The sequence below is a fragment of the Nymphaea colorata genome, chromosome 9 (assembly GCF_008831285.2).
Source record: "Nymphaea colorata isolate Beijing-Zhang1983 chromosome 9, ASM883128v2, whole genome shotgun sequence".
Taxonomy (NCBI): domain Eukaryota; kingdom Viridiplantae; phylum Streptophyta; class Magnoliopsida; order Nymphaeales; family Nymphaeaceae; genus Nymphaea; species Nymphaea colorata.
The window spans coordinates 4,978,295-4,996,664 of NC_045146.1; the positions used below are offsets into that span (position 1 = coordinate 4,978,295).

General features: G+C 35.2%; 1 protein-coding gene across 1 annotated transcript; it reads right to left on the reverse strand.

The window, feature by feature from the left end:
• Positions 1 to 2,675: 2,675 nt before the first annotated feature.
• Positions 2,676 to 18,138, reverse strand: LOC116260413 (gamma-glutamyl hydrolase 2-like). The gene is made up of 10 exons (XM_031638741.2): positions 17,486 to 18,138; positions 16,129 to 16,215; positions 11,434 to 11,523; positions 10,788 to 10,882; positions 7,405 to 7,465; positions 4,754 to 4,843; positions 3,689 to 3,751; positions 3,515 to 3,603; positions 3,009 to 3,101; positions 2,676 to 2,925 (listed from the first exon to the last, which is right to left on the reverse strand). The coding sequence occupies exons 1-10, from the start codon at positions 17,948 to 17,950 to the stop codon at positions 2,892 to 2,894; spliced, it is 1,167 nt and encodes a 388-aa protein (XP_031494601.1). The 5' UTR covers positions 17,951 to 18,138; the 3' UTR covers positions 2,676 to 2,891.
• Between the last annotated feature and the right edge of the window lie 232 nt (positions 18,139 to 18,370).

Sequence of the window (18,370 nt, forward strand, 5' to 3'; positions counted from 1 at the left end):
TTATTAAGATAGAAATTAGAAGGTTAGTTAATGAAAAAAAGTTATTTGAATTCTCCATTGAACTACTAAAAGCTGCCCATAACAGTTTTGCAGATATATTGTCCAGGAATCCAAAGCTGAAAGGAGAAGAGAAACAGATACAATGATAATGAAATGGAGAAATCTATATCATATCCAAAAATCATATAAGGATTTATGAGGAGTTGCAGCATTAATAAATATGTTAGTGTTTGATATATTTGATTGTTATACATTTAAGTGCCACAAAGAAATTAAAGGTATTGAATGAGTGTCCCCACCAAAAAATTTTTTTGGCTCCACTAATGGCTCAACTATTACACATATATATATATATATACAAACCATTTGGGCACATGGACCATAAATAAAGGAAACTTTGAGTATATATATATATACATATATACTCAAAGTTTCCTTTATTTATGGTCCATGTGCCCAAATGGTTTAATCCTTTTTGTAGCTGTTCGTCTCGCTCTCAGACCCTTTACCTCCACCACCCTCCCCTGACTGGCAGATGGTATGCCGGCAATGGGAGGCTGGCAAAAGGTCGGCGGCGACGAGGGAGAGGCAACTGCATCCCCCTTCTCTTTTATGGGGGGAGGCATCGCCTCTCAAGCCCGATGCCTCATGCATCGGCGTTTTCCCCCTTTTTTTTAACAAAAAAAGTAGCTCATCCAATCCAACAGCCCACAGCAGCCGCGCTCAGCTGTGTCCCTGTGTAAGCAGGAACATTTCCAATAAATGTATGTATAGTAAAAGTTTCTTTTGTTTATGGTCCACGATAAGCCCTAATAACATATATATATATAACACACACACACACACACACACACACACACACACACACACACATATATATATATATATATATATATATACTCAAAGCTTCCGTTGTTTATGGTCTGCCATTTTTCCTAATGACGTAATCCTTTTTGTAGCTATTCCTCTTGCTCTCGAGATCATTGCTTCCAAAAGCTTTGCCAGCTTCTAGTAGTTGGAGAGCCAAAAAGAGACCTCCATTACAGCTATAATCTCCTTGCTTTCTTAAGATCAATGTTTTTTACTATTTTAGAAGTCTTATAATTACCTATATCATTGAATTTTTTCTATATTAAATTTGTAGCTTCCTTTTCTTCAATAAATATTGGTGTGTGAGGCAGCAATTTTCAGGTTACGCTTCATTACTTAATGTAAGTTCATGTATGTTTGTGGCAACAAGTTTACCGACATTATTATCATATTCCAAGGCAACTACATCTAGGGAAGCACCAAATAGAATACATGGATTGAAGAATGTATATTTTACCATCTATTGTTCATCGTGTGAAATGTGATGGACAAATTCATGAGTGAAAATTGAAAAACATACAGATATTCGAATTTGTAGTACACCCTAGCTGCCTCCCGACTCAGAAAGCAGGAGATGAAAGGACGTACGTGAAATTCAAGCATGCCACAAATTCGGATGCATAAATCAAATTTTCTTCTCCTGAGATCTCGTGTATCAAATCTCATGTGGACTAGGGTAATCTCTCTCTCTCTCTCTCTCTCTCTCTCTCTCTCTCTCTCTCTCTCTCAATGATCATGTCAATAGCTGATTATATAAGGAATTCCGGAGACAGGAAACTGAAGGATTTCATTGGGGTCCCGCTCCTAATTGGACTGTTTAGAGCAATCACCATAGCTGCATAAGTATGCTCGACAAAGGTCGCCATTGAATCTTAAGTAGCAAACATTGGTCCGACGGAGTAGTAGATTTAATTATCAAAACAGTTCTTAATTGATGCGGAGCGATTCTTTAGTCTTATGCATCTGCCAAAGTTTAATTGTCTCTTTATCTCTTTAATCAACCATTATAACTGATTATAAACAAAATATGTTCAAGTAATAATAGCAAATTAGCAACTCGCCAACCTTAACCATATGTGAACAGCAGATTATCTAATTCAAAATATCGAGTTAAAAAATTGAAACACTTCTAAATACTTCGCTCATAAATAGGAGAAACAAGTTTCCTCGTACGTGTAAAATCGAAAAGGTTTTCCAGTCTGTAATGAGAAACAATCTTCAGACGTGCAACAGTTTCTCCTTAGAAGAGCCCTCCTAAAAAACTTCCATTGAGCTGTTAGACCATTGCCACAAATATCGTTAACGAGTTTTAAATAAAGAGAATTTTCTCAGGTATTTTTTGACAAAATTCAAAAAAAAAATTTAGAAAAGAAAAAATCCTAAAAATAAAAAAGAACAAACAAGAAAACATAAATGATAACTTGACATGATAAAACTGAAGTTTTAATAATGATATAAATTGAAGATAAATAATTTAACTTAAGTTTAAATTTAAAGCAAAAATAACATAAAATGATGGATAAAATGATAAAAATGCAAAAAAAAGCAAAAGTTCATGTTAGATTGTTTTTTTCAAAAAAATAGGAAAAGGACAGGTTTTTCCTTTACATTGTTTTTAACGTTTTTATCATGTCTTTTTCTAAAATTAACGATGATGTTGTTTAATTAGGACAAACAAGTGAACAGCCTGCAATTCAGAAATGTATTATCAGCACCATATGCTGCTCAGCAGCAGTTACCGGTCAAGGGTACTGCAAGCAACTTTTGTGGGATTCCTTCTTTGACAAAGAAATCATTTCAACATCTAATATCCAAGATCAAGTCTCTTGATTACGTATTGAAGATCTATATCTATGTACAAGAAAATTAAGATTAGAGGAAAGCTTGAAGTTGTACAGCTTCACCAGCTACAACAGTCAGCCCCTTATTTACATAATACAATATATGGAAACCCCAAGCTTCCTTGTCTAAACAAGCATTCTCTGTGAATTTGGTGAATCCATTGAATCTCCAAGGATCATTCACGCAAAGATGTAAACCTCATCAAATCCCCTCCTATGGAACCACAGGTGAAGCAAAAGGATAAACAAGGATTATCTGCTAAATGTAGAATCAAGAGGTCATGTTTTTAAGCTTACCCTGCCTTCCCACAGTAAGTGGGGCTGTAATTGTAAATGAGATTGCCAAGAACTGTGCTAATAGGTGGTCTATTCAGGGATTTTCGTGCTTCACTGGAAAAAATAATTCCAAGATGCAAAAGTTATATAAAAGCCAGTTTACATTGATGAGAGGAAAAAAAAAAGGAATGGAACTGAAGGAAGAATTATTAGATAATAGCACCAACCGACCAAGATGGCTTTCCCTCTCAATTATAGAGCAGTTAGGCTACGTATTAGATTTTATATTGTCTAAACAGTCTCATGCACTAGGTGACCATATAGATTAAACTATTCAAGTAACCTGTAATGAAGCAAGAACATGTCCAACTTCTAAAATCGGAAGTAGAAAAAGTCTAGAATTAGGTCTATGAAAGGTGTATTACTTTTCTGAAAAAGCTATATCCTGGAAAGACATTGTCCTTTCCAATGCTTTCTACCAGGCCAATATTCTAACTTTTTGAAATAAAGAGGAGATCAATACTAACCTGACAAAAAAGTTGGCAACATTTTGAGTCACTTGCACAGCATCTTCAGTGTGCGGAATCGTTGAAAGCCCCCACTCAAATGCATTTTTCTGCATGTCTCAAACAGAGACTAATTTTTTTTTTCACTCACAAGGCAATGTATGGAGCGAGTAAGAAACAAGACTTGAAACATACCTCTGGGTGCCACTGGAAGCCCGTTATAGGATAGTCGTATGCTTGGATTGTTGATACATACACCTTATGTAGTTTACATACCAATTAGTAATAGTTTCAACATATGACATGTAAGTAAAGATAAAATGAGGAATGAAACATAAGTTGCTATTTTATAATAGTAGACGCCACCAACTGATGCAGAGCAAAACCAAATCCGTTTCTTATCAGACATAGAGAAGCTGAATAGGTAATTTTGTGTTTAGGATGTTGTTTCAAGAGCATCTTTTGTTATTTTGTTTAGTTGTGGACCCTGGGTTGAATCCATCTGTAAATATCCATGAATTAGGATCCATATTAATGTAACCAGATCTAAGTAGATCCAGACTTGTACAATTGGATTCAGATCCATTGATCCACCTTTTTCTCTATTTAGAGACCTAGAGCTCATTTGTAAAGGTTCTGAAATCATGAATGAAAATAGATTTAGGTATCTTCCATCATTTCCTGCTTTATTTCCTTCTTTTCACTGTGTCAATTTAGTACTAGACCATGTCACATGAGTGCAGGTACTGGTGGAGCACGGGTACAGCAGTGTAGGTACTGGTATACCAGTTTGGAAAATTATGGGTACGGGGATATGACAGAACAGTATATTTTATATATACATTATATAATATAATAATCCCCAAAAGTTTTCAAAATTAAAGAAAAAGGGGTAGAAAAATATAGAATCTAGGTGGAAGGGAAAAATCAAAATTAAAGCAAAAATTAAATTTGAAAAGATAAAATTTTAAGTTTTAAAATACAGCTGTATCCAGCCGTACTCATGTTGCCATGTCGCCGTACCCTCGAACCCGTGTCGCTGTACACACGCACTGACACGACCACTTGGCCATATCACACTTACCCATGTGACATAGGCACCAAAGCATTTATCATTGCATCAAAAATGGTATTATAGCAATTTTCCACTGCACTAGTTTAGTATTAGAACATTACACTACATTAGTTTGGTATTAGAGCATTACCTCCACATTATCAACACAAACTATAAATTTTACGAGGAAAATCATTTTCCAATACCTTATCATTTTTATCTTTGCTTGTGGTCAGAATCTCAAAGAAACTTGACAAAGCTGAACACTGTTGAAATCTTTCTGGGGATATACCATACTGCAATCAAAGAGTATAATCAGATCCACAAGACTAATTTAGTCCACTACTTACAGCTTTGAAGAGTATCATTCCAATTTTATCAGATGCCTCCGAAGAGACTACAGCTGTGAAGAGTAAATGGGCAAAAGAATCAACAGCGAACAGCAACCATCAAGTATCAGTAAGGACTTAAGGCAATAGCCCACCACACATTCCTCTAAACTGAATACATAGTAGGAAGACCAACCAACAAAATGTGCATCTCAAAGTCCACGAATGATGAGTTCACTACAGTTGGATATCGTTTTACAATCCAAATGCAGTTCATATAAAGAAACAACTGAAAAATCCATGTAAGATGTTTATGTGACATGCTCATTAAGAAAAAATGAGTCCTGGAACTAAAAACACCAGGATTCAGAACCCTTCTAGTCAAGCCTCTCCTGTAAAGACTCTGGAGGCTGCTACAAGCTCAACCTCATATCAAAACTTCATACTAGGGCTATTATTTAGAATTAACTAGTGAAAATACATGAAAGAAAGAAAATGAGTTTGAGGTCCATTACACTTAGAAGTTAGAACTATTTAGGAGAGAATTTCATTTTGTCTCATACATAGCCACAAATATTGTTTTTGGGTCTTTATCGTCGAGGTTTTCTCAGGTATTTTTCGGCAATTTTTTTTTTTTGGAGAAAATCTAAAAACCTCGGCAACTTTTAAGAAAATGAAAATAATAAAAAATAGGTAAAAAAAATAAATAAAAACTAGTAAGAAGACATAGAAAAATATCTAATTAAAATGATAAAATTATAAAAATGATGACATGTGAACCATGGTGACTATTATCAGAAATGAAAGTACTTTGGAAACAAGGGGAAATGAAACAATATAACAGAAGTTTTAAAAAAAAAAGGCATCGTAGGGTCCTTACTTGGCATAAAGTGGAAAAATATAAAACAAAAATAGTGGAAAAGAAAAATACATACAGTGTGCTCCAGCAACATCGCATGGTAGGGCCTCCCTTTCAAGTTTCTAACGAAACAAAATGAACTGTGACAGCCATGGCTTAAAACCCCTAATGATGTACTAAGTTTCACCTTTTACCATTAAAAAGAATGCCCTTTTTAGACCACTTTTTAACATACATTGCCCCTTTTCACAAAGAAAAGAGTATGTAGTTTTAAACAATCCCCCATTTCACCGTAGGATTAAAGTACATGAGAAAAACATGATAAAAATGCCATAAACTTTTTTTGATGTTGCTTTTCAAAATATTGTGTGACTGTGTCCATGTTTTTTTTTTCATTTCTTTTGTTAATATTACAATATTTTACAAAATATCACGATCTTTCTGTATGGTGTCATAATAAGCTATAGGAAATAAATTTGCAATACACATCAGTCTCAGTATATAGAATTTCCAATGAACATAATACAACCAGTGCAAACTATTTAGATTCAAGACAGGAATTTGTTATATGAAGAAAAAAGAGCTTGGAAAATACAATACAGCCACCTGTTTATGAACAAATTATATTATGAAAGAAATTAAGGGACCCTCTAACTTCATCAATACACTTACATGTTCTACATTTTTTCTGTTTTTTTCCCTTCTCCTCTAACCTTTGGTTTCTCCTTCTACACGAAATTTGCTAACGTGCTCAAAAGAAGGAAGATTTCACAGTAAGTCCAGAAGCAATAAAAAGGAGCTGCATACTTGACGAATAATGCAACGAGATGTAGCTAGGTATCTAAAGATAATAGGCTTCTGCAGACCTTTCAAAATTAAACTTTTGCATTTTCTTGCTAGGAGAATACTTGTTCTGCATGATCCAGTGGCTTTGTACAAATAAGAAACTATACCGTCTCAAATCAACTAAGAAACTTTAGCAATAGAATATGGTCTACAATGAAAACAAAACCTTGCCTCCTGTAATTTCTCTGTAAGGGAATCTTTATGTTTATATTCGTAAAAAATGCTATGCTTGAACTTGTACCGCTATACCTGCACCCAATGTTGTAAAAAGCGTATCGTAAGCCGTATCAATCTGGCTTTAAGATACGTTGTATCGTAAAATATCGTAACCGTATCGTATTATTTAAAAAAAAAATAATCAGAAAAAATATAAGAAATTATCAAAAAATAATAAAAAATCAATAAAAATTACAGTGTCGTACTTGTATCATAACCGTATCGTATGTATCGTAACTGTATCGTAGCCGTATCGTATGATACGGTGCCTGTATCGTAACTGTACGATACAGGTAGTGTATCGTATCGCATTTTTAAAACGCAACGATACGTACAACACTGCCTACACCTATGTAACTTAGCATGCCATTGTCAACAAGAAACAAAATTGGTTTACAATCTCGAATTGCCTAGATCCAGATCTATGCAAAAATCCATTAAAGGGGGTGTTATTAGAAAAATTCAAAAAATAATTTAAACCAAGCAGAAAACTCCAAAATAATTGGGACCATGTTGCATCCATGAAAAAGGTGTTTGGTACTGCGTTTCTGAGCCACAAAAGCATTAAAAATAATAATAATAACAGTGAAAACCTCTTTAAACTTGCCTGATGGTTTTGCATAACAAGGCATTCTGTTGTTAATTTCTGAAGCAACTCAGGTGAAAACCTGCACAAAAGTAATGAACTTAGAGAACTGCAACTAGTAAAAGTCTATTAATACAGTAGTACAAATTTCCTTTGGTGCATGGTACTTATTTGAATCCATTCAGAACGCCAGTTCTTAAGACACAGAGAAACTAAGCATCAAGTCTTCATTGCTTGTGGCTACACCAATTGGTGGGGCTTGGCCTCCCTATTTAAGAAACTACACCAGCCTCAACCAGGCTTAGTTTAGGTCACATGTATTTTCCTTTGAAAAACTAGTTGCATTGGATTGCCTATGATTCCTATGATCCAGGCGTTCCCACATTTTAAACCCCCAGTCCAGCTTGTTGCCAAACCCAATGAAAACTATGAGAAACAAAAGTATGTAATCTCACCATATTTGTATCTGCATATATCCCTTTAAAATAACTTACCCAAAGATAACAGAAGAAGAACATAAGTCGTGCAAAAAAAAACATTCGTTTGTCTTCTTGACATCATAAAGTATCACAAGATGATTAACACAATATATAGGAATTGAATCTCAAGAACATCTAATCTTTGTTGACAACAAAAACAAAAAAGCTTAAATCAAAAGATCTCAAAATGTCAGCATCAGTATATGAATCTCAGCTGTACTGAACCAATTAAAATGTCTAAGACGTCATTCAAAGCAATGAATTTTACACGAACATAGTTATCTTTTGCAATACATAAGGTAATATGTCAGATTCAAAACAAAATGGTGAACACATTTTCTGAACAAGATAAAAGCTCAAAAATATCATTTTCAGGTTTTTATAAGCAAGGCTTTTCTCAAAAAACCACATGCGTTCAAAAAATTAAAAATCATTTAACAAATTATAAAAATATAAAAAATTGAGCTTTTTACTGATATTTTTACATCAACATGGACAAAAATTCAAACATTTAATAATATGTTAAAGAAACCTCAGAAATATTAAAATATGTCAAAAGTCCCTTCTTTAAGTTATATTTATATTTTTCTATTTTTTTCAAGAATATTTTAATTTTTTCCCCTTTTTTCTGGTTTTCCTTTGTTTCCCCCCTTTTTTAGCATTCTTAAAAAGGAAGACAATATTTATGAGAGTGTTAACTACTAAAGAACAAAGACAGTGGAATTTATGCACAAAAATATATTGCTATAGGTGCTTCTAAAACTGCGAAAAAAAACTATAAAAAGGTGACATTTTCACTTTGGTGCCTTTCCAAAATATCCCAATTTTCCACTTTTCCAATCTTTATGTGTTCCTGTTTTTCTCATGTAAACACAGAGACACACATATAAGAAACCTAGATCCTGACTTCTGTCAATCCTGAAAACCGAGACAGGTGAGTCCATTACTCTCCTCATGAAATATTAAGAACATTCAATAGAAAAGACTAAGCAGTTACAATGTCATTTTTGCAGAAGGCATATACATATATGCAGTCTGCCTTCCAACAAGCTGTATCCATGTGGCATTCAGATTTCACCATTGTTACATATACCATGTACAGGTATTATACGGTGAGTTATTTCTCGGGCATAATACGGCAAAATTATATATCTCGGGAAATCTCGATAAAATTTTAGAACATTAAAAGCAAATAATAGCTGTATGTAAAATTTACGAAATAATAAATTTGGATGGTCTCCATGCTAGACACAATTTACTCAGCCGCACGATATGAAGTCTGAGTTAATGAAGGAGTTAGTGCCATGGGTTAGGGGTTTCATAGGAGCAGCTGGGCTCTCTCTCCCACTCTTCTTTATTGCATCTAATTTTATGTAAACCATCTCTCTCTCCTCTTTATTACATAATTACTCTTCATTACTACATGCACCTTTCAGCACTCTCTCTTCTTTATTATGCTTAATTTTCTGGTTAATCACCTCTCTCTCTTATTTAATACATTTTAAGGATAGAAACTCACGGTTTGGCTGAACACTTAAAAAAAATCCTAATATTCAGTAACAAAACACAAAAAGACGCGAAAAGCGTATTTTTTGTGTTTTCTGTTTTCTGACGTTTTTTTGAAAAAGACACTTTTTATTGCCGTTTTATACGGCTGATTTATATTCAACATATTTATTGTGTTTTTTTGAATAAAGCACGATATTTGTGACAATCATTTCACATGATTTTGTCATCTTTCACAACTCCAACTACAACCAAAACCATACTCTGAAAAAAGATAAAAGATCAGACGTGTTGATAAGATTTTGGAAGGATTTTAAGATAATATTGTTACCTTTTTCCAGGTTATAAAATTTGGATATTACATTTTTATTGTTATTATTGCAGTTTTTTAACATTCTACATCCATTTATGGGGTTTATTTTTCCAAAACTCCATGAAGACAGTGAATGATGAACTATTGGATGGAAAGGTCCATGTTCCCTATATATACTCTGAATGAAAAGGAGCTCTCCAAAAGGTTGAATGATTGTTATCTTTTTCTGTTGAGACTCAAGAGCCCTCTTGAGTAATTAATAACGCTTATTTGGCTTCGCAGCGATCATAAACTGATATGTGTGTGTGTGTATATATATATATATATATATATATATATATATACTATGACCAGTATTTATGGGTAGTGTGATCAACTTAATTGAATGACTTATAAGTTGAATTATTTTGCAAAGTGAGAGTACTAATTGCCATCAACCTTTTCAGAGTCTTACTTTGGCAATCTACAAGTCATCTTATAGATGAAACAGCTAAGAAGTGCTCGTAGTCCTCATGAAAGGTCAAGCTGCAAGCCGTGACAAGTTTCAACACTTCCAGATACCAGCAGAAGTACTTATCAATTAAGGTATTGCTAGAAGCTGATATTCATGTACTCATGTAATCAAGTACTTTGCATGTTCAATATCTCCATTAGACCGTGATAAAAGTTAAAATGGTACATGTCCCAGAACTTTCCATATTTCCATTCACCATCTCCTTCCTAAATTTTCTGTTCCTTTACAACCAAAAGGATAAATGCCTGGTCATGATACATATTAATATGCAGATAGCTGCTTCACCCATGGGATTCAATATGATTATGCCGAATTTATCGGTTCATGACAAGAACTAGCTGAGATGTAATACAAAGAAGTTGCAATAACTATTGTAATGCATGCCATTAGCATAGAGAAATTGTACGGCCCCATATTTTCAACATGCTAAGTTGTAAAACAATTGACAAAGCTAGAATTGATAAATTCACATTATTCACAAAGCATATGAAAATTTCTAAATAATACGGTAATATTCAGAAGAAAATTGAAAGAGTTAAAATCAGAATCCTTCGTTTACATTTTGAAAGGAGTTGTAACTTAAAATCTGTACCTCCTGAACACAGTTCTCTCAATATTAACATTTTCTACAAATTGTAGAGCAGATGACTGATCAAGTGCACTAAAACTTTCAAGAATCTTCCTGTCCTACAACCAGAAGCAAAAAATTTCTAATCATAAGTAACAGTATACATGGACAATCAGAAGAAACAATGTAAAGGATAGACACCAGACTGCAGAAAGACTATGCCATTTATATATCTGAGACACCAAACTTAGAGAAACTTTTCTGAAAGTCTTTAAGATCGATTACAGTTACAGATTACAACTGCATCTGGCTTAAAGAAATTCAGTTGATGAAAGAGATAAAGTCAAACATCAAACAGCACACTAATTGTTTCCAAGTTCAAACGCATGATAAACAGAATCCTAATACCCATTATAGTCACCTACACAAATGTTCAGATCTAGTGCTAAAGGTGCTTGCAAAAGCATAAATGGGAGAAGAACTTTTCCCCAAACCATTGGTTGAACAATACTTGACATGAATGATTGGCACCAAAAGAACAGTTTTATTGACATCCATATGAGCAACCTATGCATGAATGAGTGAAAAGGGGATCAATGCAACCATCAAAGGCATATATTGGCAGGGCACTACCTGTTGACCTTATGCCAAGATGAGCTATATAATTTACCTGACTAACAATCATAGTTACAAGCTCAAAGCCCAAGCAAATAGCAAATAATGGAAAGTGGTCTCCAGCATCATTTTTAAGTAGGAGTTCCTGTACATAGAATAATCAAACAGTAAGATCGAATGAAATATTATATCACCAGTAAAATAACATTTTTTCTCTTCAGAAATGACAAAAAGTTTAAATACACAGGTAATGGAAATATCACCAACAACAAATGATTGTAGTCAGTTAGTGAAGGATAAAAGATACATGAGATGGTGGAGCGTGGAGCCTGATCCATACTAGATACCCTTCCTTAATTTCGTGGAAAGTTGGGGGTTTGGGGGCATTTATGTCATTTTTCTGCTTTGTGGGTTTTGCCTAATCTCATGTTTATGAAGGCGCCGTTCTGCTTCTACTCTGTATTCTACTGTGACCGTGAAAACTGCTCCGTGTGGCAGCCATGGATGTAGGAGAACATTGTCTCCAAATCACGTAAATCTTTGTGTGTTCTTTCTCTTCCTCTTCTTCTGATTTGTGTGTTTTCTCTCTTTCTCTTCTTCTGATTTCTATTCTCTAAGTCAGTTAAGAGAGTGTGAGAGAGCCTTGTTCCTAAAATGAGAGGCATAGAGATGGAAGATATCCAATTCTGATATTTGTCTACATGAAATTAGTTGACAAAGTAACTAATTTGTTCAGACTTATCACAGAAAAAAGGAAACGGCTAGATTAATAAAGGTTAACAAAGGATCATAAGGCTTTCCAACTAATCACCAAGGTGCATTTCAAATGAATCTCCACAAAATACACTAGATAGCATACCCAAAAAAGAAGATCAAAAAAACAAGGCAGAACACTTAGATGTATCACACGCACACAAGGATCAGAATATCTATAGCACTAACTGTTATATAGCACTAACTGTTAAACAACAAATAAAATGGGGAACAATCAACAAAAACTGAGATATATTTTCATAATTGCATGCCAACCTGGACTGCAGTACTAGCACATGGTAGAACTATTATAAGCAAATAATTTGGATAGAGTAGAACTTCATTTTTAATCATGACTCTATATTTTGTTGTGAAATGTGTGATTCTCTTTCAAGCCCTCAAATGTGAACACAATGGACCTGTTATTTCAAAAAAAAAAAAAAAATGCCACTTGCAGAAAGCAACTTAGCAAACAATAAATGGGCCAAGTTGCCAGGAGAATAAGAATAAGTGTAATGCTGATGTAAACTATAACTTCACTACCATAATGCAGAACATATCTTTTATAATGCAGAATTTAGTAGTTTAAAGTCCTGTAGTTATTATTTCATGAAAAGCATTATGCGTCATTCTCAACCTTGGCAACCATGATTCCAGCTAACCTCTTTCAGTTGTCATTGAAATGTTCACTTGCTTCACCATGCATCACCAAGAGCATACTCCCAGGTCTTAGACTATTATTGGTGTACTCCTACATGCAGACAAAATAATTTTGCTTCTGTTGATGCATATCACTTATATTTTCGGATATCAGATGACTACATGGATGACATAAAAAAAAATCATTTTTTCCACAGGTAAGAGCAACTTAGGTCTTTCCATCATGACTTGGTCACATCAATCTACTTTACGAATGAATGCCAAGCAGTTTTGATATCAGAAGTAAATGAGCAAAATTAAATTGGAGGAATTGTAGAAAAGCTGTCTGCTTGTAACTTTTAGAATCATATCACTAACATCAGTAACTAGATTCTTGTGATGAGGTGCTCAAGGATTACATAAGCACACTTTATTCAGGAAAGAAGCACAAAGGGGCAAAATCCTCTCACTGTTAGAGAAAAAACCTACATTGGACTCTTAAACACATAATAAGTCAGACTATTTTTCCTTGGCTTAAGCAAAACATAAGCCTCTTTCCCTACCCCTGGTCTTCTTTCAGCAATACAATTCATGTTTGAATGTCATTCACTGGTCCATAATCCTCACTGGATGCCTCTGTCTCCTATCACCCTAGCACTAGTAAGGAAGAAGCACGCATAATCAATAGAAAATTTTGTACATGGTTCGATATCCTTAGGATTACAAAAAATATGATTCACTTGGACTAGTCAGGTTTCTGTTTGACATATAGGCATTTTCAATTAGAATACATTAGAAAATCCAAAGTTCCATGGCCAAAATAAATTCTTTTAGAATATAAACCAGGGCCCAATGAATATATATTCTGGAAATTGAAACTAAGTTACATTATCAGTGAGCTGATCATTTGCAATATATGGTGGCAGTTCTCACATCTATATCACTGGCTGGGACAAAGGATGTATCAAAGGAGGAAGCACATTTTCTAGGAAGTACACTTTAGAGTGCATAGAACAGGAAGCTGAATTTATTGCTGCCTTAAACAATTACTATTACAGCATTTTGCATGAAAACATGCTCATGAAACATCATCTGCTTCACCAAAGTTCCATCAGCATACTCTTGATAAATTCGATGAGACAAAAGTACTAATATAAATTGGATCCTCGTATACAATTTTTGGGTGGATTGACGCAGCTGCTTCTCTTATGTTAGCTTGAAAGGATATCACCAAAAAGGAGCACTAATTCCAACCATTCTCACAATTATTGTTCTTCAAGCTTTATTGGCAAGGTTTTTCTTGGGACAATCTCACGAATTTAAAAAATTTAAAAATACAAAAGATTTTAAAATTTCCACCAATGTTCTTTCAAAAACATTGATAGAAATTCAAAACAGTTATTAAAATGTTAAAAACCTCAAATAAATTTAAAACATATCAAAAAACACTCTTTTTCTAGAACAGTGCAATAAAAACACTATATATATATATATATATATATATATATTATATATATATTATATTGGTGTTTGTCAAAATTAACATATTCGCTTTTTCATTTTCCTTTATTTTCCTGCTTCTGGCAACATTTTTCTTTTTAAATGCCAATGTGTGCAAGTGCAACAATCATTCCTACCTGCATATGACAGCTGACCTTTTATCTTGTTCCACCATAATAATGCTTTAAAACAGTTTTTTTTCTTTTCCTTCTATGTTACAGATGTTAGGTGCAGACTTGGACAACATCAAACAACACTTTCTATTCTAGACTGTAAAAGTTAATCTAAAGTGGTTATGGCTGCCCCAAGTTGTTCAGGGAAAAACCTCTCAGTTAATTCAAGAGAAACTACGGAGGCCATTATAGATAAAATATGGAAAGAATATACACTTAGATAATTGGTTTTCTTCATTTTTTCATTAACATCTTGTGAAGATCTCTGTCATGGATCCAATATGCATCCAAGATATACCTTTGGCATAGACCTCAAAGATAATTTGCATGTATACTGGGGTAGAACTTAGACTTTTACTGATTCCAAATTCACAACCTGTCTGTACTTTTTATTGGTTTCAGATTCAGATAAGGGTCCAGATCTGCAACATTTAAATTTGTCACATATATCTTGTCCTCAGTCATGAGAAAATTCGGACAGATTCAGGTAACTCTCTCACAACGCCTGAAATTGGATAATGACTTTCACCTGTTTGGACCAAGGGTTTGTATTTCCAATCACTAAAGTAGACCAATAAGTTTAAAGAAACAACTAAATAGCATTCTAGCCCCCCTCTGATGATTTGTGCATAATGGTAAACCCAAAATGAATCCCAGGAGTAATGCATTGGATTAGACAAGAGATCTTCGATTCTCCGTAACTAAGTTATCCACAATATCTTTTCTCACAGGAAGAAAATAAAAGAACATATTCAGCCAAGAAAAAAAAAAGATATATAAGCATAAATAGCACAACAAACAACAATGAGAAATCAACAAATAATGTAAGACAAAGTGTTAGGTATGTGGCTTGTATATTCCAATCCCATGGGCTCCTAAGTTAGAAAATATCCATTTCTGGCAGTCAAATAGAATACCCATGCATCAAATGAGGCCCATTGACATGAATATACAAGGGATGGTTCATGTCCTCAATATAATTTCTGTCCCACTCAACGACATCTCAGACCTAGACACCATGAAATATGTGGCCCATGAACAGCAAACTTTGGATCATTTTACCATAAACACCAATTTTTTTATCATCTTTACCATGATTTTTAATTGCTGCAGCTAGGAACTATAGAGAAGCAAGTAGGAATGCCACACGGCTACTTCTACCCACCAGATATGCCCATCTCGAACCCATGTTGCAAGCATATTGGTCTTTGGTTAATACTACATGAACAAGCAAAAGATGAAATACATCCAGTGCTTCCAGTATATCATTGGTTTAATTATTAATATATGTCCTTGCATAGTATGCTCTTTCAGTTCACAATTAGTTTATCTATGATTCCATGTATGGAGAACTTCATTAAATTTGGATTGTGTTGTCATACCACTGTATGAGAATGAACTTACCATGTTGTCGCCCTAGTACACTTCATTCCCACTACACCTATCTCTATATGACACATTGTAACAAAGAGAACTGAAATTTCGATATATTTACAGTGCAAAATGAAGAACTAAAACAGGTGAACCGAATCAAAGAAAAAGATCTACATTAAACTGCTGGTCAAAGCAGCTTTAAATTAGTGCAAGCCACATTCCAGCAGATTTAATATTTGTTCCTTACAACATGAATGATCAAATCAAATATTATTGTATCAAAATGAGAAATAGGACGAGAGAGACAGTACCTTGAATATTCTCTCCACCATATCATAGTATAAGCCAGTTTTAGCCCACCCACCAGTAAAGAGAACTCCATTCACGAGGTTTAGTTTCTGCAACCACAGAAGCACTTTTTATACAAAGTATCCCAACAGAAAAGAACAAAAAACGAAACAGGTCTTTGTTGTTCTCGTCCGTTATTAGACTGCGAACAAAAAAAGAAAGACTCATAACAAGCAGAAGATTTTGTCGCATGTTGAGATATTATCTGAGGTCATAGTTGCACATCTAAAAATCGCTTTTAAGTCTTACAGTCCTTATAAAAAGGATCCCCAAATAGCGTTCATGTCCATAAAATTTTTCCACAATGTCGTCTTAAAAATGCTTCTCAACTCAAAGATAAAAGGAAAAAAAGTGCCGTTACTCTTTTCTGATAATGATATGCTCCTGAATGTTCTATGAAAAACTTAATATTAATCAACAAAGAATTGGTTTAGAAGATATAACAAAACAACGAACTCGTACTCTGATCTGGGCGACCGCTTAGGAAGCACCTGTCAAACCTATAATACAACAAAAGAACTCGCGCACGCGCGCACGCAAAGTTACGCTCAAAGTATTTTTAAGACCGAGGCGTCTATTTTTATCGGAAACGGCTGGCGCCTAGATGCATCACTAAGAGGCCAACTTGAAAAGAAAAAACAAAAGTACATAAATGATAAGGCCTACGCTCTCGCATAGGCCCAGTCAATTGGTCCAGCCGAACACATATTTTCCAGTGGTATTTTCAGGGAGCTCTTTTTAAGAAACCAAATATGTGGATGCGATTTTCATGTCAATAAACATAAAAAATTGGCATATAAAGCCTACCTTTTTTGGAATTTTAATAAGTAAAAACGTTCGAATCCTTGATTTTCATAGACACTTACGTAATCTGCTTACATATTAAAAGCGTCTTTGAAGTGTAAAACGCTGTTCACATGTAGACTAACACATTTTGATAGGAAAATCACGTCTATACGGTTGATTTTGAAAAAAAGATAAGTATAAAATGTTAGTATTAGCCACAAGTGGTCAAACCAGCATGCAGTGCATACTTGGCCTACGCGTTCCTTGGCCTCCACATTCCCAGTAGAAGACCATATTTACCACTTAAGTACCTGTAAACACAGTACCCACCACTTCCACAAGCATGCTTGTTTCAGTTTCCAGAGAACTGCAAGCATCAATTCGTCAAAAAAGAAGAACAAAAGTCACAATTTGGAGGCATTCGCGCCACCAACCATTGATCGCTTTCGTTAAACAACGTCAAGTGGATTCCGCACTTCCAAAGAGAATCCAGAACCAATTTTAAGTTCAAAATTGTCAAATCCCCCCTCTCACCTCAAGCAGAACCTCCTCCGGCTCGTTGTAGATAAGCGGGATCACGCGAGCCCCCGCAGACTCCACGAACTTCACGTACGACGCCGCGATGTAGGACGCATTCGAGGCGTTGTTCAGCCTCCCGCTGGCTCCATCCCCTGGGTGCGAGAGAATCCCGATAACCGGCCTGTAATTCAGTGCCGGATCCGGGAACGGGCACCGCGAGAGCCGCTGCTGTTCAAGATTGGGCTCTCCAGGCAGAAGAAGAGATTGAGCCCTCGCCCGAGCAGCGCTCTTCGACAGGTTAATCAGAAGATGAATCCACAGAAAATTAAACACGTCCGTTGCCAGGATTTTTGATCTCGAAGTGGACGAAGCACACGATGATGGCGGCAATGGAGGAGGCGATGGGAGGGAGCTCGAAACCCTAACTCTACCGGCGTCGCTGCCGCGGCAGTCGGCTGAATCGCAGAGAGGAGGATACATTCTTGCTCGTCTCCGGCAGAAATTTAGATTTTAGAGTCAAATTCTCATTGGAAACCGAGGGGCCAGAGTTTTGATCACTTTCTGATGGAAAAGAAGAAGGGGGTGGACGACGAGAGACCTCACTCGTCGCCTGTGGAGTCCTTTCGGTGGTCCCCACTCGCAAGCAAGATAGTACATTCCGGAGAAAGAAAGATGAGTTTTGGGCAGTCGGCTCCAGAAGGGCACCTCTTTTAGGTGCACGTTTTGTCAATAATGCGAAAATGCGGTCTTCACATTTAAGAAATCCCCATATAAGGCCCACCCTTTGGGTAGTGTTTGATGGCCAAGAAGTTAAAAAGTTAACAAGAAAAGGGCATACCTCGACCGTTCGGTAGTTCAACTCTGGCTCAAATATCAGTTACGAAGAAGAAAAACATTATG